This window comes from Charadrius vociferus, unplaced genomic scaffold (genome assembly GCF_000708025.1).
Source record: "Charadrius vociferus isolate BGI_N301 unplaced genomic scaffold, ASM70802v2 scaffold26, whole genome shotgun sequence".
Classification (NCBI taxonomy): Eukaryota; Metazoa; Chordata; class Aves; order Charadriiformes; family Charadriidae; genus Charadrius; species Charadrius vociferus.
The window spans coordinates 1,574,857-1,593,105 of NW_009649320.1; the positions used below are offsets into that span (position 1 = coordinate 1,574,857).

Consider the following 18,249-nt stretch of genomic DNA (forward strand, 5'->3'; position numbering starts at 1 on the left):
CCCTCCAGTGTTTCCCCCCCCCCTATGTTTTAAATATTTAAATTAGTTAATATGCTTAATAAAAAGCCACCGTGGCAGCAAGGAAGGGAGATAACCCCTAAACCAAAACTGGGTGCTTAAAGCATTAGGTTATGGGGTTGGTTCAACCAATGTTGGTTTGTAATTACTGCAGAGGCCAAATTTCCACAGGAAGAGCAAAGATGCAGAGCAGTGATTTGTACATGTCACTGAGAGATGAGCTATTTTGAGTGTGCACAAACAGAGGAAACAATCGGGTCCAGATCTCCTTAGATAAGTAATTAGTTGAGACAGCCAAAATGTTGGCCTTGAGCCTGGGATCACCGGTGGTATCAGGTCACCCGAACCCCAGTGGCAGCTGCCCCCACCAGCCCCAGCTGCTTGTGGCTGTGCCCGGCGCCCGCTCTGCAGTTGTTCTGCCCGACTGCCATGGCCCTGGCAGGGCTGCGAAGGCCTGGCCTGGTTGGAGGTAAAACAGAATCAATTTTCTGTTCAGTAATTTTACTTTGCAGCTAAGACTCTGCTAACTAATTAACCTCTCTGAAATTAACAGCTTATTGTCCAGACACTGTTGGCTCCCAGAATGATAAGACCTGATTATTTATAATTTTATGCCAAGGGATGGTATGCAGAGAGGTTCCTGCTTATACTTATTGCTGTAACACTCAAGGCAGCTAACTTTGTTACTTGCCCCATTGGAGGGTCAGAAGTGGAAAAGTGCAGTGGAGGCCCACCTGTGGGGAGGAGCAGACAGGACAGGTGGCCCCAAACTGACCAACAGGATATTCCATCCTATCTGCCTCATGCTCAGTATAAAAGCTGATCAAAGCGTCAGTGGCCAGCATCCGAGGAGGACTCTGTTCATCTGCCTTTGATCCCGATCCATGCATTCCTGAATCTGGATCCAGAATCCAGTTGCCATCTGTCGCTGAGTCCTGTCTGGGACTTTCCCTGTGCACGCAGGTGATGTGATCAGCACCCTGGGAGCTCGATACTGGTTTTGTATATATTTCATTATTTTCTTTTTATTTATTTTATTATGAATATTTTATTAAAGTAGTTTAGTTTTTTAGACTGATAAGTCTCTCTCTCTCTCTCCCTCCTCTCCTTGGAGAGAGAGGTGGGGCTTTCCTTTTTCTTTCTTTCTTCCTTTGTTTTTTTTTTCTTTTAAAGAAACAGTGTCTTTCCTAGTCTTTGACAAAAATGTTATCAGCATCATTTTTCCAAATAAAATAGAGAATGAGGATTCCCAAGAGGAAAAAAAAAACAAAACAACCCAACCAACTAAACAAAAAAACCCAACCCTAAACCTAATCTTCCCTGGAGGGCTTGAAGATGATGTGCTCCATGGAAGAACTGTGTTTATGAAACACCTTTGTACTTTGTATTTTCTACCATACAGCTCCTTCAGCAGTGTGTGGATTGTCCTGGATCTCACCCTGAAGGGATTAGCTCCTCAAGTACTGCATGGCTTGTATAGCTTATACATTTTTCCTTGAATGAAGTACCCAGATTTATCTCTGGGGATCAAGAACCTAAAAATAAAATTCCACTGCAGCAGCTGGCATCACATCCTCACATTTATTCCTTAGTCCTTTTCCTCCGTGTTTCCTGTCAGCCTGGCGCAGTGACTTCCTGCCCAGGAGTCAAACGTGGTATGACAACAAGAGCACTGACCTCAAGGTTAAACTGGCAGCATGACTAAAAGTTGGGTGTTGCAACTCTGGTATGTATTTGTTAGTGCCAACAAGACAGACAGCAAAGTTCTCAGCCTTTATCCTGATAGTCTCGTGTGTGTGTGTATCTAGGGGAACAGAGAAGTCAATTTTAAAATATTTGCAAGTACAAGTAAGTTTTGTAGTCTTCAAGTGTTCACTCAGTAAGTAGCTTCTTGGCTTGATATCATCTATACTTGATACTGTCATTGTATCAGAAAGTATCATAAAGGAAAGGTAAATGGCCACGAGAAAGATCACCCAGTTACCACTGTGACATTAGAAGGATTTCCTGCTGGGCTGCCTGAGGTTATCTCACCCCACGGTCAGCCCTCAAAGTGCTCTTCAAACAGCCAGCTGCTTGTCAACATAGCAGTGAACATGAACAACTGCTGGTGGTGGAATGCCCTAGTGTTTGTAGCTGTTACCTAAGCGCAATCTCCCAAGAACTCCATAATTCTTCTCTCACTTCACAGATAGGGAAAGCAAAACAAAAATTAAAGGGTCTCATTTAAGTTTCTAAAGGATGGAAGATGAGTAGGCATAGCCTACTCCATCAGCTTCTGCGTTTTCTCCAGCTGTGCATAATGAAAAAACCTGAGTACCGTTTCCCCCTGAATTCGTCACCTTACTGTCACATTATCCAGTCACAGAAGGTGCAGTTCATCTCAACTCACTTGAAGTTAATGTAAGGGTGAGTTTTATATCAGACATGGTCAGTCTTAGGTCCCTTTTTAGTCAGTGGAGAGAAACAGATGTGACTGATCTAGCCCAGATGTGCTAATCAGAAGGAGGTGAATCTATCTATGAATCACACCCTGTAAACATCTGTGCTGCTTCAGTGACTGTAAAACAACAAGCTCAGACGCAGGCACCTGTGTTTGGTCACACAAATGCCTTCCTCCCTTCTAAGCAGGAATAAGGATACAGCTACCAGTCACTGGCCCATTCTCCTTAATACTGTAATGGAGGGTGACATCAGCAAAGATTGGGTGCTTGTAGAAAGCTCAGGAAAGCATTTCAGCTGCAGCTGTCAGCTTGTCTAATGCCACAGCTGGAAAAAAATGAAACAAATAAGAGAGGGCTATTGAAAACAAACTACTGCTTAAGATAGAGACCTTATGCATGCAGTTCCTTTTTCTTCGATCTTACACTGATCCCGAATGCTTTCACAGGAAAAGCAATAGAAACACTGCAAGGACAGGGAGGTTCTTGAAGCTATGCTACCCAGGAAGGAAACCCCTTCATCTCAGGCAAGGCAAGGCAGCTAACAGCAAAGCCTTTCTGCACCTTGCAGAAGAACTGAGAGTTTAAGGCAATAAACTTACTCCAGATACGCATACGTATGTTTTTACGTGATACTCCATTGGAAGCTAGAGGTTGTTACCTCATCTCTGATCTGCGGGGGTGGGGGGGGGGGGATGTTTATACTCACTGTCCTTTTGATGCCACCGCACTGCATGCAGAAACGCACCGCAGTAGTGAAACATGAACTCGTGCCCAGAGTGCCGAACTGTCCCCTGCAGCAAAGGCAGCAAGGTGTGCCCATCGATGACCCTGATGGAGAGCACAGGAATCACCAGACTGCTGAAGAACTTTAGTCTGCAGCTGGAGTGTGAGCAGTACTCACTCTCCACGTATGCACCATTAGGATTTCAAGTGCCGTTTCTAAACCAAGCTGCTGTTTATCTAATGAGCCCTGAGATTTTTAATTGTTTGGATGGGCGGAGACCAGTGATTAGCAGTTACTAGCAGTTTTTGCAATTACAGCTAGTTCACACATCCTGCCTAGGGAGATAAGTTACCATTACTGTAATTTTCTTGGGAGTAAGTGATAACCATAGTGAAGGCATGGTTCACAGCTTGTAATTTTGCTCCCTGAAATGGAAGTCACTGATAGCTCTGTGAGCTTCAGGCTTCATTAAAAAAAAACAAAAAACAACCCAACCCCCCCCCCCCAAAAAAGGCCCCAAAACCCCCACTTCCTTAATTGACTAACAGTTGGTTTAGCTACACGCCACCAGTACTTTATGCTGTTTGCTCAAACAACTCAGCCGCCCACGCTTTCTTATGTTCTTTAGAGGAGTCTAACACAGGTGCTACAAAATGTTTTACTATTGAGGAAGCAACTTCTCCAGCCCTGGCAGCCAAATGCAGGCCACGTGCCCTTTGCTCCACCTTCCCTACTGATGAAAAAAAAAAACAGGCTTCCTAGTCTTGGAAAGGGCCTGTCCTAGTAATCTAACAGGACCAACTGGCTTTGTGAATACCTGTGGATTTTTTATAAAAAATAAGATTAAAAGAGGGTTTCGGGGGTTTTGTTTTTACACTCACCCATCCCAGTGTCCCAATCAACCAGGTTGCCTTTTAGTGATTAGGAAACTGAGTTAGCTAAATGACCCTTGATAAAACATACTGTTTTCCTTTGCCTTTTCCATATAAGCAGAAAAGATGAGGAAAGCTACGCAGAAAGCTAGAGAATTGCCTGGTTAAGAAACAAACAGAATTTAATCTGTGGCTGTTCGGATGCGTGACATACATTGCCAGCTTCTATCTAAATCAAGAAAGGGGGAGCAAGTATGGTTTATGAAGCCACCTTTGTACCTGTCCTGAGGCACTACCCCTCCAGCCAGGTGAACCACTGTTGGGAAAATGTCCATAAGGCTTGTCAGTTCATTGATAACTGTCCCTGCAGGCAACACTCCTGGCCAGCTAACTATTCCTGGGACGCGGATCCCTCCTTCCCAGCCTCCCATTCCTTTTCCACCTGTTAGAGAGTGGGGGCAAAAATAGCAAAAAAAGATAAAAGAACAAAAGATATTAGATGTTTATTATGCATGGATAATAAAAGGTTTTAAAACTTTTAGAATATTCAAATAACTTTAATGAAAACACACTAAATCCTGGAGAACAGTAGAATGACTACAGTGCAAATTCCATTCTTCAAAAATAGGTATTTTAACCTTTTAATTTTACACGGCTTTCTTGGGTGGCACATATAGCAACCCACTACTAAGCAGTATTTTTGGCAGAAGAGGAACAATTCCACTCTCCGACATTCTGACCCATAATTTTAATTGAATATTGTGTCTGAGAATAATCTCCACGCTCCCTAATAACATGCCTGAGAAAAAAATTCTGTTATTAATAAAAAGGAAAATCTGACTTTGTGTCAATGGAATAGAGGTTGCAGCCCCACTTGGAGCCTGAGGAAGGGAGATTAACAGAGGGCAAGCTTGGTGGCGAGACAGGTGACAATCAGAAGCAGCGGGAACACTATGAAATGATTTGCAGTCCTGGAGTGCAGTGAGGTGAATTAGGATAATGTTTGGTCACCCTCCAGGAGTTTACAGTCACAGGGATGCTCCGAGGTGGTCCCAAACGGAAGAGTGCAGAACTTGTGCAGTAAATAGGGGAGTGCTCTGACTATGCGGCAGTGATGAAGACTTTCCACCTTCATTTCTGTTGAAGTTGCCTTGAGGTAATCCAAAGAATATTCCTTAACTTGGTTTCTCTTGCATTCCTGTAGTGTTCTTCTGAATTCTTTTCTTCACGCATTGGTTCTCTTGCAAGTCAAAATATTAATTGTTTCAAACAGTATTTCAAAGCAAGAACCATTAACTAATTACAGATATGAATTACATATGTCAAGGACAAGAATATTAATGAAACAATGTAGTTTAAAGCCAGAACTCCAAGTTGAGGGTCCAGTTAGAAAAACAAAAATTGCAAAATGTTGAAGCTCAGGCACTTATATGACCTTTGCTCTGTTATTCCTCCTATCAAAGGCAGAAATGACAAGTCATGGCTGGAAAGTGTTATAGGAAAATTGGCAGACAAAACTTGAAGCTAGCTTTTTAAGCTCAGCTAATAAATCAGCAGCTGGTTGGTAGTTTATACTAGCCTCTGGCTTTGCTAAGTAATGCCAGACTTTGCTATGGAGGAGGTGTGCTCATAGTCACAGTGGAGAGGCAAGATTCCTAGAGCTTCGTTTTAAAGGCTGACAGGGTGGCATGATGGATTATAAACAGTGCAAGTCCAGCTGTTTGTGCAACAATCTTTATGCTATGTAAGATAACAGTATCTTCATGCTTTGTTATTCACTAGTGGCTGTTCTCATGATTCAAATGCGTGGCATATCTATCTCCTTGTTTTTAATATCCTGTTAGCAATAGCAGCAGTGAGTTTTACAGATATTTGGGAATTAAACTGATCTTTTTAATCTCTGAGTCGCTGCTAGATAGTTTCATTGGAATGTCCCCTGTTCTGCTGTATGTGGACATAAATGGGAATGCCTTTCAGTTATTAGTATCTAAACTGTTATTCTGTTTTTAATATCTCCTCTTGTCTCCTCTCATGATTTCATCATTGTCCTCTCATACTGAAATCTCTGTCTAACCCCATTCACCTTTCCTCTCTGGATTCTCCTGTTACTCATATACTTGTGTTAGGCTAGTAGAAGTGAATTCCCTATGTTAGGTTCTGAGCTATTCAAGTGAGGCTTTTTGCATCTGTTACTGGTACAGAAACTTCATATCCAGAACTGAAGGCTAATTTAGCACTTAGGACTGATCTTGGATGAGATCCCAGCTGTATCAAACACTGCTTGTATGGCTTATCAAGTAACTTACTACTAGACAATGTGTATTTCGATGCTGAGCAAGACCAAGGCACTTGAATCTTCTCCTGCAGAGAATTAAGTGATGGGAGCAGTGCTCAGGCTTCATTATAGAGTGAGTGTCATGCTGCCCAAGCTGTCACAGTGGCTTTTTGAGGCTTGGCAGTCTGGAGGAAGCACATGCAAGAGATACCATAGATCTTCATTTCCATAGAGCTCTTGACATTGTGTTGCAAGCCAGTCATAGAAAGAGAGTCTAGATAAAACACCTGTATGATAGATGAGAAACTGGAAAACTATATCAAGAAAATAGTCATCATGATATATGCCAGTGTTGGTGTAGATAATTGTCTACTGTGAAAAACAAAAGGGTGTTTCAAGTGAGACTCCAAAGAGCGTGTTCTGGATCTGCACCAGGGGAAGTTCAGATTGAACAACAGGAAAAGGTTCTTCACTGAGAGGGTGGTCGGTCACTGGAATAGGGTCCCCAGGGCAGTGGTCATGGCACCAAGCCTGTCAGAGTTCAAGGAGCACCTGGATGATGCTCTTAGTCATATGGTTTAGTTTTAGGTAGTCCTGCAAGGAGCAGAGGGTTGGGCTCGATGATCCCTATGGATCCCTTCCCACTTGAGATATTCCATGATTCTATGATACTGCAACATTTTCAAGTAGTGCTTTGGGTTATGGATTAGATACTATGCTTACAATATTTAAAGACAACACGCAACCAGAAGGAGGTACAAGTATACTGGAATCTTAGGATGAACGAGGGGGAACACAACAGCATTGAAATACATGACGACCTTGTAACAACTGGCTGTTGGCAAGGAAGAAAGGAAGAATCTCTTCTCTGTAGGTTGGTGAATAGGGCAAGATCTGTTGCTTAAACTGCAGCAAGGAAATCCAATGTAGGTGCTAGGAAAAAACCTCCAGTAGCACAGACAATGAAAACTGGATTATCTGGAGAATCACTGAAGGTCTTTAAGAATAGGTTAGACGATATAGCTGTCAGTAGTAGCTTTGGTGAAAGGAAAGCTGTCTTGGAGCTGAAAGATGAATAGCTGATGCCCCGAATCTGCTGTAGCCCTACAATCCATTATTATAATCCTGGCACATAACATAGTAAATATAGTCTATTCAGATGTATTTTATTCTATCATTCTCTTTTTAAAAGGATGTCCTATGCATGTACACACTACCAAAATGTTACCTTTATAGATCCCATTCCATCCACCCAACTGAGTATTTCCTCTGTGAGCCTCTAAGAATCCTCCATGATCAGATGCAAAATAAGTAAATGTGGTATTCTTCAAGCCTTCTTTGTCAATAGCATCCAGAAGCCTGCCTATAAACAAAGCAAAGCATCATAATTATATCTGGAGATGCAGCCAAATCTTTTAGGTCTTGACTCAAAATTCACCAAAGACCAAGTCTTCCCATTTATTCCAAGAGCTGTTTAGATGTGGTGTTGGCGGATATGGTGTAGGGGAGAACTTTGTAGAGTAGGGTAGATGGTTGTACTCGATGATCCCAAGGGTCTCTTCCAACCTAGACAATTCTATGATTCTATCTGAACTAGTTCCATTATGAGCTACCATAAGCAATGCAAAGAGTAATCTTTGAATAATATGAGCCCAATGGAAAGCTGCTGAACGTGTCCAAAATTTGTTTGTGGTGTCTATAAAAACAGGAAAATAAAAAATAAAACCAATGGGAAAATAATTTAAATGAACGAACCTTTTATTCAATCTACTCAGAATACTCCGTCAGCTTCATGCTTTAAATTCTTTGAGTCAAGGATTGCCTCCATGGTGTGGCCTCAAGCATCTTTAAAAGCTTAAATAATAGTGCTGCCTAGATTTCTAATCATAGAAAACTGCTGTGTCTCACCAGGAACTGAACAGAGACTCTGAGATCAGCCCGCATACTATCAACTGAAATCTTTTTCTGATGTCAGTGGTAAAAACTTCATAGACTGTAATTAAAACCGAACTTCATAAGGAATGTTTTTGGTACTGATAACATCAAATATTTATACAGAATATGATTTATCTTTGATTGCTTGTCCTCATCATCTTCTGCATCAAATGTATTTGCCAAAAACAGCTTCCATAGCTACAGAAGCAGCAGCAAAAGATGAAGTACACAAGGAAAAAGCACAAGCCAGTGATGGGCTCTTTTACTCAATCTCTTCTCCTTTACACACTTCTTGTGTCTCCTTGGTCAAACTACTTATTGACCTTACCTAAAAATAGACACCTTCCCCCAAAAAGAGTTTAGATTGAGTCTAGGCATATTGGTTCTGAATTAGACCCCAAATCTCTTACTTAGCTGTTCAGCTCTGAAGACTATCTGCCATCCTGTTTTGCCTACATGAGGCATATTCTTTACACCATTGGGCTTCTGCTATCCAGCTCTGCTTGTGTAGCCTGTGCCTGAAGGTGACTAGTACCAAAAATTTGGAAGAGGAGCATGGCAGAGTCCTCTGGTTCAACTGGAACTTGCAGGAGTTCTCAGCCTACCCATCAGAAGCAATCAGGCTCCTCTCAAAATACAATTTCGTAAACATCATTATTGGAAGAAGAAAAGATTTGGGGACTGACTGAGGCGAGGTGAGTATTCACCGAGGTGAATACTTTGTCAATAGGGTCTTCGCTTTTGACTAAATACAAACAGTAGCTATCTCCCTCCCTCCCATTGAAGCAGAAAGGAATGACTAAGTAAGGCTTAAAAACCTAATTAAAATCCTAATTTAAGGTTTAAAAACCTTATTGGCACTCAGAGCCTAGATTTAGACCTAAGTGAGTCTTCATGATGTACGGACTTCACACAATTTATGAAGTGAAACTCCATAGATTTTAATTTGGCCTTTTGGCTTGGAGGGAGTTCTGGTTTCTGCTCCAAGGATTATTCTTTGATAAAAATGAACAAGTACACAAACCAACCACCATATAATGTAATAACACTTATATCTTCTGGGACTAGACAGAGCTGCAGAAATGTCATACATTTTGATTAACAACATGATCAAGCACATATTTGATTATTTGACTGCATTTAATGCTGCAGCACAGAAGTGTGTCCATTAAAAAAAGAAAAAAGAACAAATCCTCACAAGAAAAGTTTGAGCTTTCAACTTAAGAAAGAAAAACAAGAGGTGTGATAATGGAATGGCAATCTCTGGAGCTAACTCCAGAGTGTATCCAAGGGAAGTTCACTGATTTTTGATGTATGCAAAAAGGGAGTTCTGTGACCACCCCTTTAATTTCTTTTCCACATTCAAATAAATGAAGGATTTTCTTCAAGAAGACCACTTACCCACCATCCAGTCCATCTCCTCTACGTTATCTCCATATAGGCCATGCCTGCTTCTCCCCTGAAACTTCTCTGTGGTAATGAGGGGGGTGTGAACATGTAAGAGGGAAACAAAGAGAAGAAATGGTCTATGTTTGTTTCTGAAATAAAAGAAAACAATAGTCATTTCTCTGCAAACTGCCACTCAAGCCAAAAGATAAAAGTGGTATTGTAGTGACTATCTCAATAAAAATTATTATTGTAGTCTAAACCAAAAATTTTTGATTTTGACATCTTTGCAGTTTCAAGGTTTTGGAAGACAGGGAATTAAAACACCCCTCAAAGATGTTGGTTCTGTATTAAGACAGAAACAGTAATGGGCCCTTTCTTTTTCTGGTTCCATTAGACATGTGTAGAACATGAAATAAATAACAAGGAAAGTTCACAGCCAAAAGGCTGACACACTCTCAGAGGCAAGGAGAACTTGCTTGCTTAAACTTAAACATGGATGTCACTGAGTGTCTGAGACATCCTCATGGAAGAGGCAGATATGATACTGCACCCACAGGGGAACTATATCCCTTTAATATCAGGCCAGGCAGCATATCCTAGGAACCTGACATTATCTATGCTCAAAGTTTTACAGACGGGATTTATTTTACCTCCAATTTCCCTTAAAAATGAAAGAAACAGCCCCTAAATCCTGACCAAAACAGTATAATCTCATTCAAGGATATGCCCAGACTTGACACGTGTATACGTTTAAAGACTTTGTGGTTTGTTCAATTCCAGTTGAGGTTACTGATAGTACTGTAAATGAAGGACAACTTTGGAAAACAAAACAAAACTCAGTATCACCCTCCTGTTTTTAAAATACTAATTTCATATGACACTTTCTATGACAGTCCCTTCATCGTGCTAAGATAATTTTTCTGTTCTTGCTGGCAGAAGGCCCAGTCCCTTGCCAGGACTCTTATATTAGGTGAACAAAACATAAACACAAAAAAAAAAATCATCTTCCTTTTCCTGAGGAGCTGACAAGCTATATATAAGATGAAGGACAGTAGTTGGACGCTGACGGATAGGGGGATGCCAGAAAACAACAAATTACTGGCCAGCATCAGGACGGGTAATTCAGCATGCCAGTTGCCTAACCTTGAGGTGTATGACACAGTAATGGCATTTTAAAAATCCTTAAAACATGATAAAGTTTTTGTTGGTTACCTTTCAATGAACAAAACTGCCTCCTTCAGCATATTAGAAGTAGTTTTTTCTAGATTCATCGGTTGTTCAGTGATATCATGGTTTCTCATCAGGATACAGTTCCAGTACTTGGTTAAACCATAGCTGGAGAACCAGGAGATGAAATACAGGAAACCGCAGATGACCAGACATATGATTATTTTCCATTTTACTGAGAATAAATTGGCAAGTTTTCCAATCAAAAGAGTAAGAACTGCAAGGATGATCATCTGTGTGTAAAGCCAATATGTATCTTGCAAAGTCTTGGCCAGTTCTGGGTCATTTGTGCCTTGACACTCATTCAAAAGGGTAAAAGGCATGCCGTAAAAATAATCAAAGCCATGATTTAAAGGATGGTGGCAGTGATCACGGCGGGATTTGCAGTTCACACCCATGTGCCACTTCCCTGAAAATAAAAACCAAAGATCTTAAATCCAACATCATTACTCTTGGGCCTATCTACCTGTATTTCTAATGGGTTGGCTGTACTCCTCAGTTAAGGTGCAGCCAAGGGAGGAGCTGGTGTGGAAAGGTGACAGGCTCGGGGAGCAATCATGCGTTGGAACTTTATCTGCTTAAAACAGCTGTTTTTTCTGACCTATCTGTTAAAATTCCATGTAGGGCAATGGCCCAGCTCAGACACCTCCCTGAATAAGAAAAAATAGGGTTGCAATAGTTGGTGCTTAATATTTTTCACATGATGAAGTAGCCATTCATGAATGGCTGATGGGGAGAAACCAGAGAAACCCTTGTGCCAAAAGAAAGAGCTAAGTGCAAAAATATGAACTATTTTACACACAAGTTCTATCTGACCTTCACAGTCCAGGAACAAATTTCAGGAAGAAGGTGTGCATATTGGCTCCATGTGTCTATATTCATCCTAAAATAAGTAGCAAAAATAGGCCATTCCAATTATCCAGTACAATTGGACATAGCAGAATGTCATATACTGATAATGAACCTTAATGAAGTCATATTACAGGGCAGTGTCATTATCCTGACATTGAAGGACTATAGCCATGGACTTAGGGGTTATTACCCACACAAGCAACTTCTGAGAACTGCTAACCAGCTCTGCACTTGTGTATATGAATGCAGTTTACAGTATAAGCTATAGCAGACTGCGGGGAGCTAAGGAAAGTTCACCCCTTTCCACAGGCTGATGTGAACTCAGTACATCGCTAAGATTCACTTCAATTTAGGAACTAAATGACACCTCAGTGTGCCAGAGCCGAGCAGAGGTGTGAAAATCACAGTAATTACAATTAAGCACATGACACCTTTGACTACATCAAAAAGAGCTTAAAAATGAGAGGTGCTTGAAAGACACAGCCTTTAATGGCTGTTCAGGCAAAATTAGCAAAGAATTAATAGGGTTTTCTTTTTTTGGACATGTATTCTGATCCAAAACACACTGAAGTCAATGCGACTCTTTCAGCTTTTTTTTGGCAGAGTTTCTTTTTGCAGAAAATAAGGCACTTTTAGACTCTTAACTGTGATAATAAGCAGGATGCGTAAATAACAGAAAATCTATCCACCAGATATAATTAAGACCACTGTGGTGTCTGGGTACCAGCTGGCAGAAAACATTTTTCTGCTTTAATAGATCAGTGAATATCTCTGGTGGTTCTTCCTAAAGCAATCTGTACTGGGCAAACAAGATTCCTTCATTCACATTTACTTCTATTTGCAGAGTACATCTATGTATTCAATACATCCTCATTTTGTATTTATTGGATATGATGTGCTGACGCTGGGGGCTTGTGGAGGGCATTCTAAAAACCCTGCTGATTTTGAAAGTTATGCATACAAGAAACTCGAGTTTAAGCGATCCTAGACATTCTGGCAAAGAAAAATATTTACAGAAGCAGCCTCATTTGAATAACAAGCAATGTAAATGCGGTAAGTTGCTGTGTCTCATACCTACAAGCGCTGTAGAATAACCTTGCTGGTGCAGTATTCTGGCGAAAGTTGTTTCATTTGGCGGGAGCCCTCCAGAACACCCGTTCCAAAAGAGAATCTGCCGTTGAGTGCTTGATGCCATGCCTAGAGAGTAATGAGAGTCTTTGAAAATCTGAAATCTGGCTTGGTTTATTTTATTCTCAGATTGTTCTTTCTAACGAATTGGACTCAGCTGCCTAGGCCTAGTGCCTTTTATAAGCCATTTAGTATGCCCTGGGATATTCTGTCTGACCCCCAGAATGATGTCTCCTCCAAGTCCCATGTGATTATCTACTAGTCCAATGCAGATGCCTCAGCTATGACGGGGTGTCTACAAGTGGCACTGAGATGTCTACGTTCGGACATTAGGCAGCCTCTTACAACCAAAGTTCTATCAAAATATAATGTTAAAAAAAGAAAAAAAGAAAAAAAAAAAGAAAAGTTTTATATAGAACAAAAGGCTTATAGAGTCAGGGAGACACGCTTCTGAAATGTACAGTTCATGATTACATTTGTCCTTTAGCAAGTCAGAATCACATCAGAGGAGCTACACTGATTATTATGGCCATATGCGGTGGCTAAAGTTTTCTGTCATGAATTTACATGGCTAAAGTAAATCTGTTCTAAAAAATAATTGTTGAGAACTATTCCACAGTCTGACACATTTCACTATGAAAAAGTTTGCCAGGATAGTCAAAATATTACACTTTACTTAATATAATCTTAATACCACCGAACATACAGTGTTTACAAAATTTTATTCTTCATGTTTCTACCTCTGGGTGCTTTGTGTTGTTTGGATTTTCACCCATTTCTGTGTTGTCATTTAGCCGCATTAAATGTGCATTATTTGGGGATTTTCCCATAGAAATCAATCGCTACGTCTAGTCATCTTCATTTTTGCCCATCTCACTGAGACCCCAAATCCTTAGATTAACTAGTCTTTAAAATGGCTTATTTAAGGGGATTTTTAATAGCAACAATGGCTAGACAAACTGCAGTGAACCATTAAAGAGAGGCCCAACCTGATCTGATGGGATATCTGCCAGTCAGGAAAGCTGCTCTGCTTGGAGTACAGACAGCAGCTGCAGCAATGTGCTGAGTAAGTCTCACTCCTTCATTTGCCAGGCCATCAATGTTAGGGGTCCTAAAGAGAAAAATCCCATCTCTGATAAAAATGTATTACACAGAAGTTTGTGGTATCCCATTCCTCCTAGTTTTGTGGAGGACATCACCATCAAATTTACAGAACCCTCTTTTATCTACAGTTCAACTAGGAAAGTTCTGTTATATATATTTTTTGAGACACCTTGACTCCTTAGAAATAAATTTTCCATGTATAAATATGTTTTTACTTATGACTTAAAAGAAAAGCAGAAAAGGTATTTCAGGTCAATCCCATATCAAAAGCTCATGTAGCATAGTGAAAAAGATTCCATTAATAGATAAAGGGCAACACAATTTCCAAGACTATGATAGTTAAATGCAGGATATATATACAATCATTCTATCAATCAATCTATATATAAACTAATAACTGCACTAGGGATAAATATATCACATAGACTGAGCTGTCATTTCATAACAAGCCTTCTAAAGTTGTTAGTTGATGTTAAATTCTAATCTCAGTCCTTGATTTTTCAACCCTGGAGCTGAGGAAACTTATAAATTATACACATGCCTGGCAAATACAGCGCGCAGACATATTTGCAAAGTTCTGACTGTGTATGCTGAAGATTAGAAGTCCAAGAAAGTTGCTTAAGCAGACCTGTGTAATTAGTACTCCATTAGGAATTACTGTAGAATGTTTATTTGGTACATGGTTTGAAAAGAAGTGTACTTCGATAAACTAATGCATAATAGTGGATTTTCTAATACTAAGTGTCACCAGTGGGTTTTTTTCCACTGAAATTCTCCAGGAAGGGATAATTTACTTCGTGGAATACGTTCTTACCTTATTGTATCATTGCCATAGCAACCCACATCTCCAATACCAAGATCATCAGCCAGTATCAGTAAAAAATTGGGTTTTGAAGGATTTGATACACAGGTTCTTGGAAACATGAATAAAATTAACCAAATTTTTAGGCAGCTCCTGAAATTAAAAGTGAAGAGTTAATACTACAAAAACATTTGCAAGCTTTTCAATAAACTTTAAACTGCTATTCTTAAAGTTTTATGAGGACTCACTACAAAGGCAGACAGCTACCAAATGCTGTCAGCAGATGGAGCTCCTGAATATTGCCTAAAGTTCTGGAGTTTGCTAAAGTCCGAAATTTATTTTTTTTTGTTATTCGCACAGAATCTTATATGTGCACTTCTATATTGAGATTTGCACTGATCTCAGCAGATGCTCCCAGTAGAACGAGCGCTTGGATGCTTGCAATTCTCCTGAGACACCCCTTGTGCAGGGGTGTAGGACGCTCCTTTTAAGGCTCCTGGAATGAGTGGGACAGGAGCATGGAGGAGGTTGGTGTGAGGCATGCTGGTTATGATAGCTATTGCACCCACTGTACCCAGTGCCACATAGAGCATCTGGAAAATGCTCCTTCAGCCACGGGAGCATCTGCAAAACCAAGGTTGCCACAACCGGCTTAACCTCGGTTACCTTCCTAGAAGACCCTAAGAATATCTCAGCACATATCTTGGTTGCTCGTGGTATTTGCAAGAGGCAGCTTACAGATGTTCACCTGAATTAAAATACACACACTAAAAAATAAACTGGCAGCCAGTAGATATAAATAGATACTTTAATGTGACAAATGCCTATTAAATATACTATAACATATACCATATATACTACTAAACTTCCATGCCCTGTAAAAGTAGGGTAAGAGGCCTTGAAAGACCAATAGTTCTAAACCTGTATTAACTGCTCTCTGATTCTCAATGAGCTTCTGAAGAAAAAAAAAAAAAAAAAAAAAAGGGGCAGGTGGGGAAGATCTGTTTAAATTTTCTTGAGCACAGCATATAAAAAACAGGAAGACCCTCAGTGAACGTCATTTCTTACCATTGCTTTCTCTGGTAAACCTCACAGCTTCCCCTTGTGTGAAACGGGTACATAGTCGGTTACCCAAATTCTGGTGGGGGAAAAAAAAAAAATTAAAGAAAAAAAAAATATCAGAGCCCAGCAGCTCCGGTGATCCTGTCTGTGAGGTTAGTCATTAATTGCCCCGCATTACCGCAATCATATTGCCTGCTGCCTGCGGCTGGCTACAACAGAGGTGGACTGGACTCCCCGGACTGGGTTACACAGGCCCTGCGTTCCTGAGTGTGTGCCAGCAGAGCGCCGTGGAACTGCCACGGCAAAGCTGAAAGAGCCCTTTGAGTTGAGCAGCCCAATATAATTCCTTGAAAAGCAGCCTGTATTAATGTGAAGCAAAGGACGCACTACTAAGAGCTCAAATCTTATATTTGTATGGTAGTGGTGTCTCGGAACCACAGCCTGGCAGCAGTTCCCCCAAAGCCCCAATGAACGATGGCCCCATAGGACAGCGCTGAGGTGACCATCAGGCAAGTGCATGAAGGCCTTAACCTCCAAGAAGGAAGAACTAGCAATGGCTCTGGTCCTTATCTTTAATGGGAACGTTTTTACAGTGCTTTAACAATGGAGACAGAGCTCCACTTTTCCAGCAACTTGTTAGCAATGTTGTGTTTAAAGGGCTCAGGGTACACTATTAAGCCAAAATTACTGCAGTGAAAGTGTTCTCAGCCTACACCAGGTATCTGAGGATCATCACAGCCCTTGTGAGCTGTAGTGGTGCAAAGGAACCAGATGCATCTGGACATCTAAGAAACCCCTTGATTTCCCACGGGCATTGATAAGCTTTGCAAGCTAGTGCAACAGCTCTGCTGCCTTCCACTTTCTCCCCACAGGTTCATGCAGCAGAGCCAGCTGGTCACAGCAGGTATACTGGTATTTAGGCAGAGACTTTGTACATCCCCCTGCCTCAGGAAAGCAGTGAATTTCGAGCCAGGGAGTTGCAGCAGTGTTTAATGATATTTGGGTCTTAATACCATTGGCTATGGGATGATTAAAATTAGCACCTCCTGATTTACTGCAAGCCATTTTAGGAGCACTACCCTTATGAAGGACTAGAAAAAGTACCAAACTTGTTAAAAATCCCCAATTTAAATATGCATATTCACATTTCTCTGTTAGGGGCAGATTCCTTCTGAAAGAAGAGCTCCCACAGACATCGCTAGGATGTGATGAACCCAGTACTGGTCCCTAGGGCTTGTCCAGTTTCCTTAGCTGTTAAATGAAAAACAACTTAACTCATAAATCTAACATCAGCCTCTAGAAATCAGCAGAGTTACTTACAGAAATCCAAGAAAACATCAGATAGTAATTTCCTCTGTGAGCCAGTACGCCACAATAAATGATCATCAAGACTAATAAAAAAGGCCAAACCCTTTTAACAATGTGGAAAACAAACCCTTGACTCAATTATTCTTCTTGCTCTGAAATCCCTCTTGCTCCTTGGTGTGCCAAGCAGTCCTGATCCTCCAAGACGCATGTGGGAGGAAGTAGGCTGGGACACGCTCCTTTTCCTCTTATTCTCCCTTCCCCCAGTCTCCAGCACAGAAACCGCCTGGGATCCCTGCCAGCAACAGCCAGCAAACTGGAATGGCCGTGCAGGTTTTACAGGAATTCCAGGCAGAGTACAAAGTCTTTTTTCTTGAAATACTGGCACCACATGGATACTGCCTTTGCTAGATTCCCTATCCAGTTAGTTCCGTGCAGATTTGGGTAACAGCCTGTCACTGCTCTATTTCAACGCCTCAAAAGAGATGCTACAAATAACAACACAGCACTCAGAGCCCTGGGGTTTTTGTTTCTCCCGCCTTATTTTTCCAGCCTTCCAGGCAGGATAAGAGGACTGGCCTGTCCTCCCCCTTTTCTTCTGTCACGTTGTCTTTTCCTCTTCGTTGCATTTTCAGGAAAGGCAGACCTGCCTGTCCTGAAGATACTAATTGCACTTTCTTCCCAACCCCAAGAACTGCTTAGCGTTCCCCATGCCACTCACATTTCTTTCGGAACTTAACTCTGTTATAATATACTTTACCTTTCAAAAGGTCTTAAGCAATTACTTAGAGGACCTCTCATTTGTTGACATTTCAGTCCTCTGAGTTACTTCAATATACTGAATTTAACACTGGTTCTAGAGAAGTCAGTAGGAGTCAGTGAGATGGAAAGATGAAGCAGCTTAAACTATCAGATTTGTATAATCCACAGCAGGGATAATCACAGTTGGAAGTAGTTTTTTATTTTTTTGACCTCCTTGCACTTATAAAAATAATGGAGTACAGTCATCAGATATAAGTTTTCAAATTGGGCTACTTTTACTCATACCTATTTGACTATACTACTTATTTTGTATGATTACTTAACAGCTTGTGATGATTCTAATGCAAAGA

The 18,249-nt window shown here is 40.9% G+C and overlaps 1 protein-coding gene across 1 annotated transcript in view; it reads right to left on the minus strand.

Annotated features, from left to right (window-relative positions):
* The window catches only part of LOC104290367 (arylsulfatase D-like), a 19,863-nt gene extending 3,972 nt beyond the window's left edge, over positions 1-15,891 (minus strand). The window contains exons 1-9 of the mRNA XM_009889463.1: positions 15,839-15,891; positions 14,783-14,923; positions 13,854-13,975; positions 12,811-12,933; positions 10,870-11,293; positions 9,670-9,806; positions 7,562-7,696; positions 4,338-4,500; positions 3,169-3,290 (exon numbers count right to left, since the gene is read on the minus strand). Coding sequence (XP_009887765.1) covers positions 3,169-3,290; positions 4,338-4,500; positions 7,562-7,696; positions 9,670-9,806; positions 10,870-11,293; positions 12,811-12,933; positions 13,854-13,975; positions 14,783-14,923; positions 15,839-15,891 — 1,420 coding nt within the window. The remainder of the gene's footprint in view (positions 1-3,168; positions 3,291-4,337; positions 4,501-7,561; positions 7,697-9,669; positions 9,807-10,869; positions 11,294-12,810; positions 12,934-13,853; positions 13,976-14,782; positions 14,924-15,838) is intronic.
* Between the last annotated feature and the right edge of the window lie 2,358 nt (positions 15,892-18,249).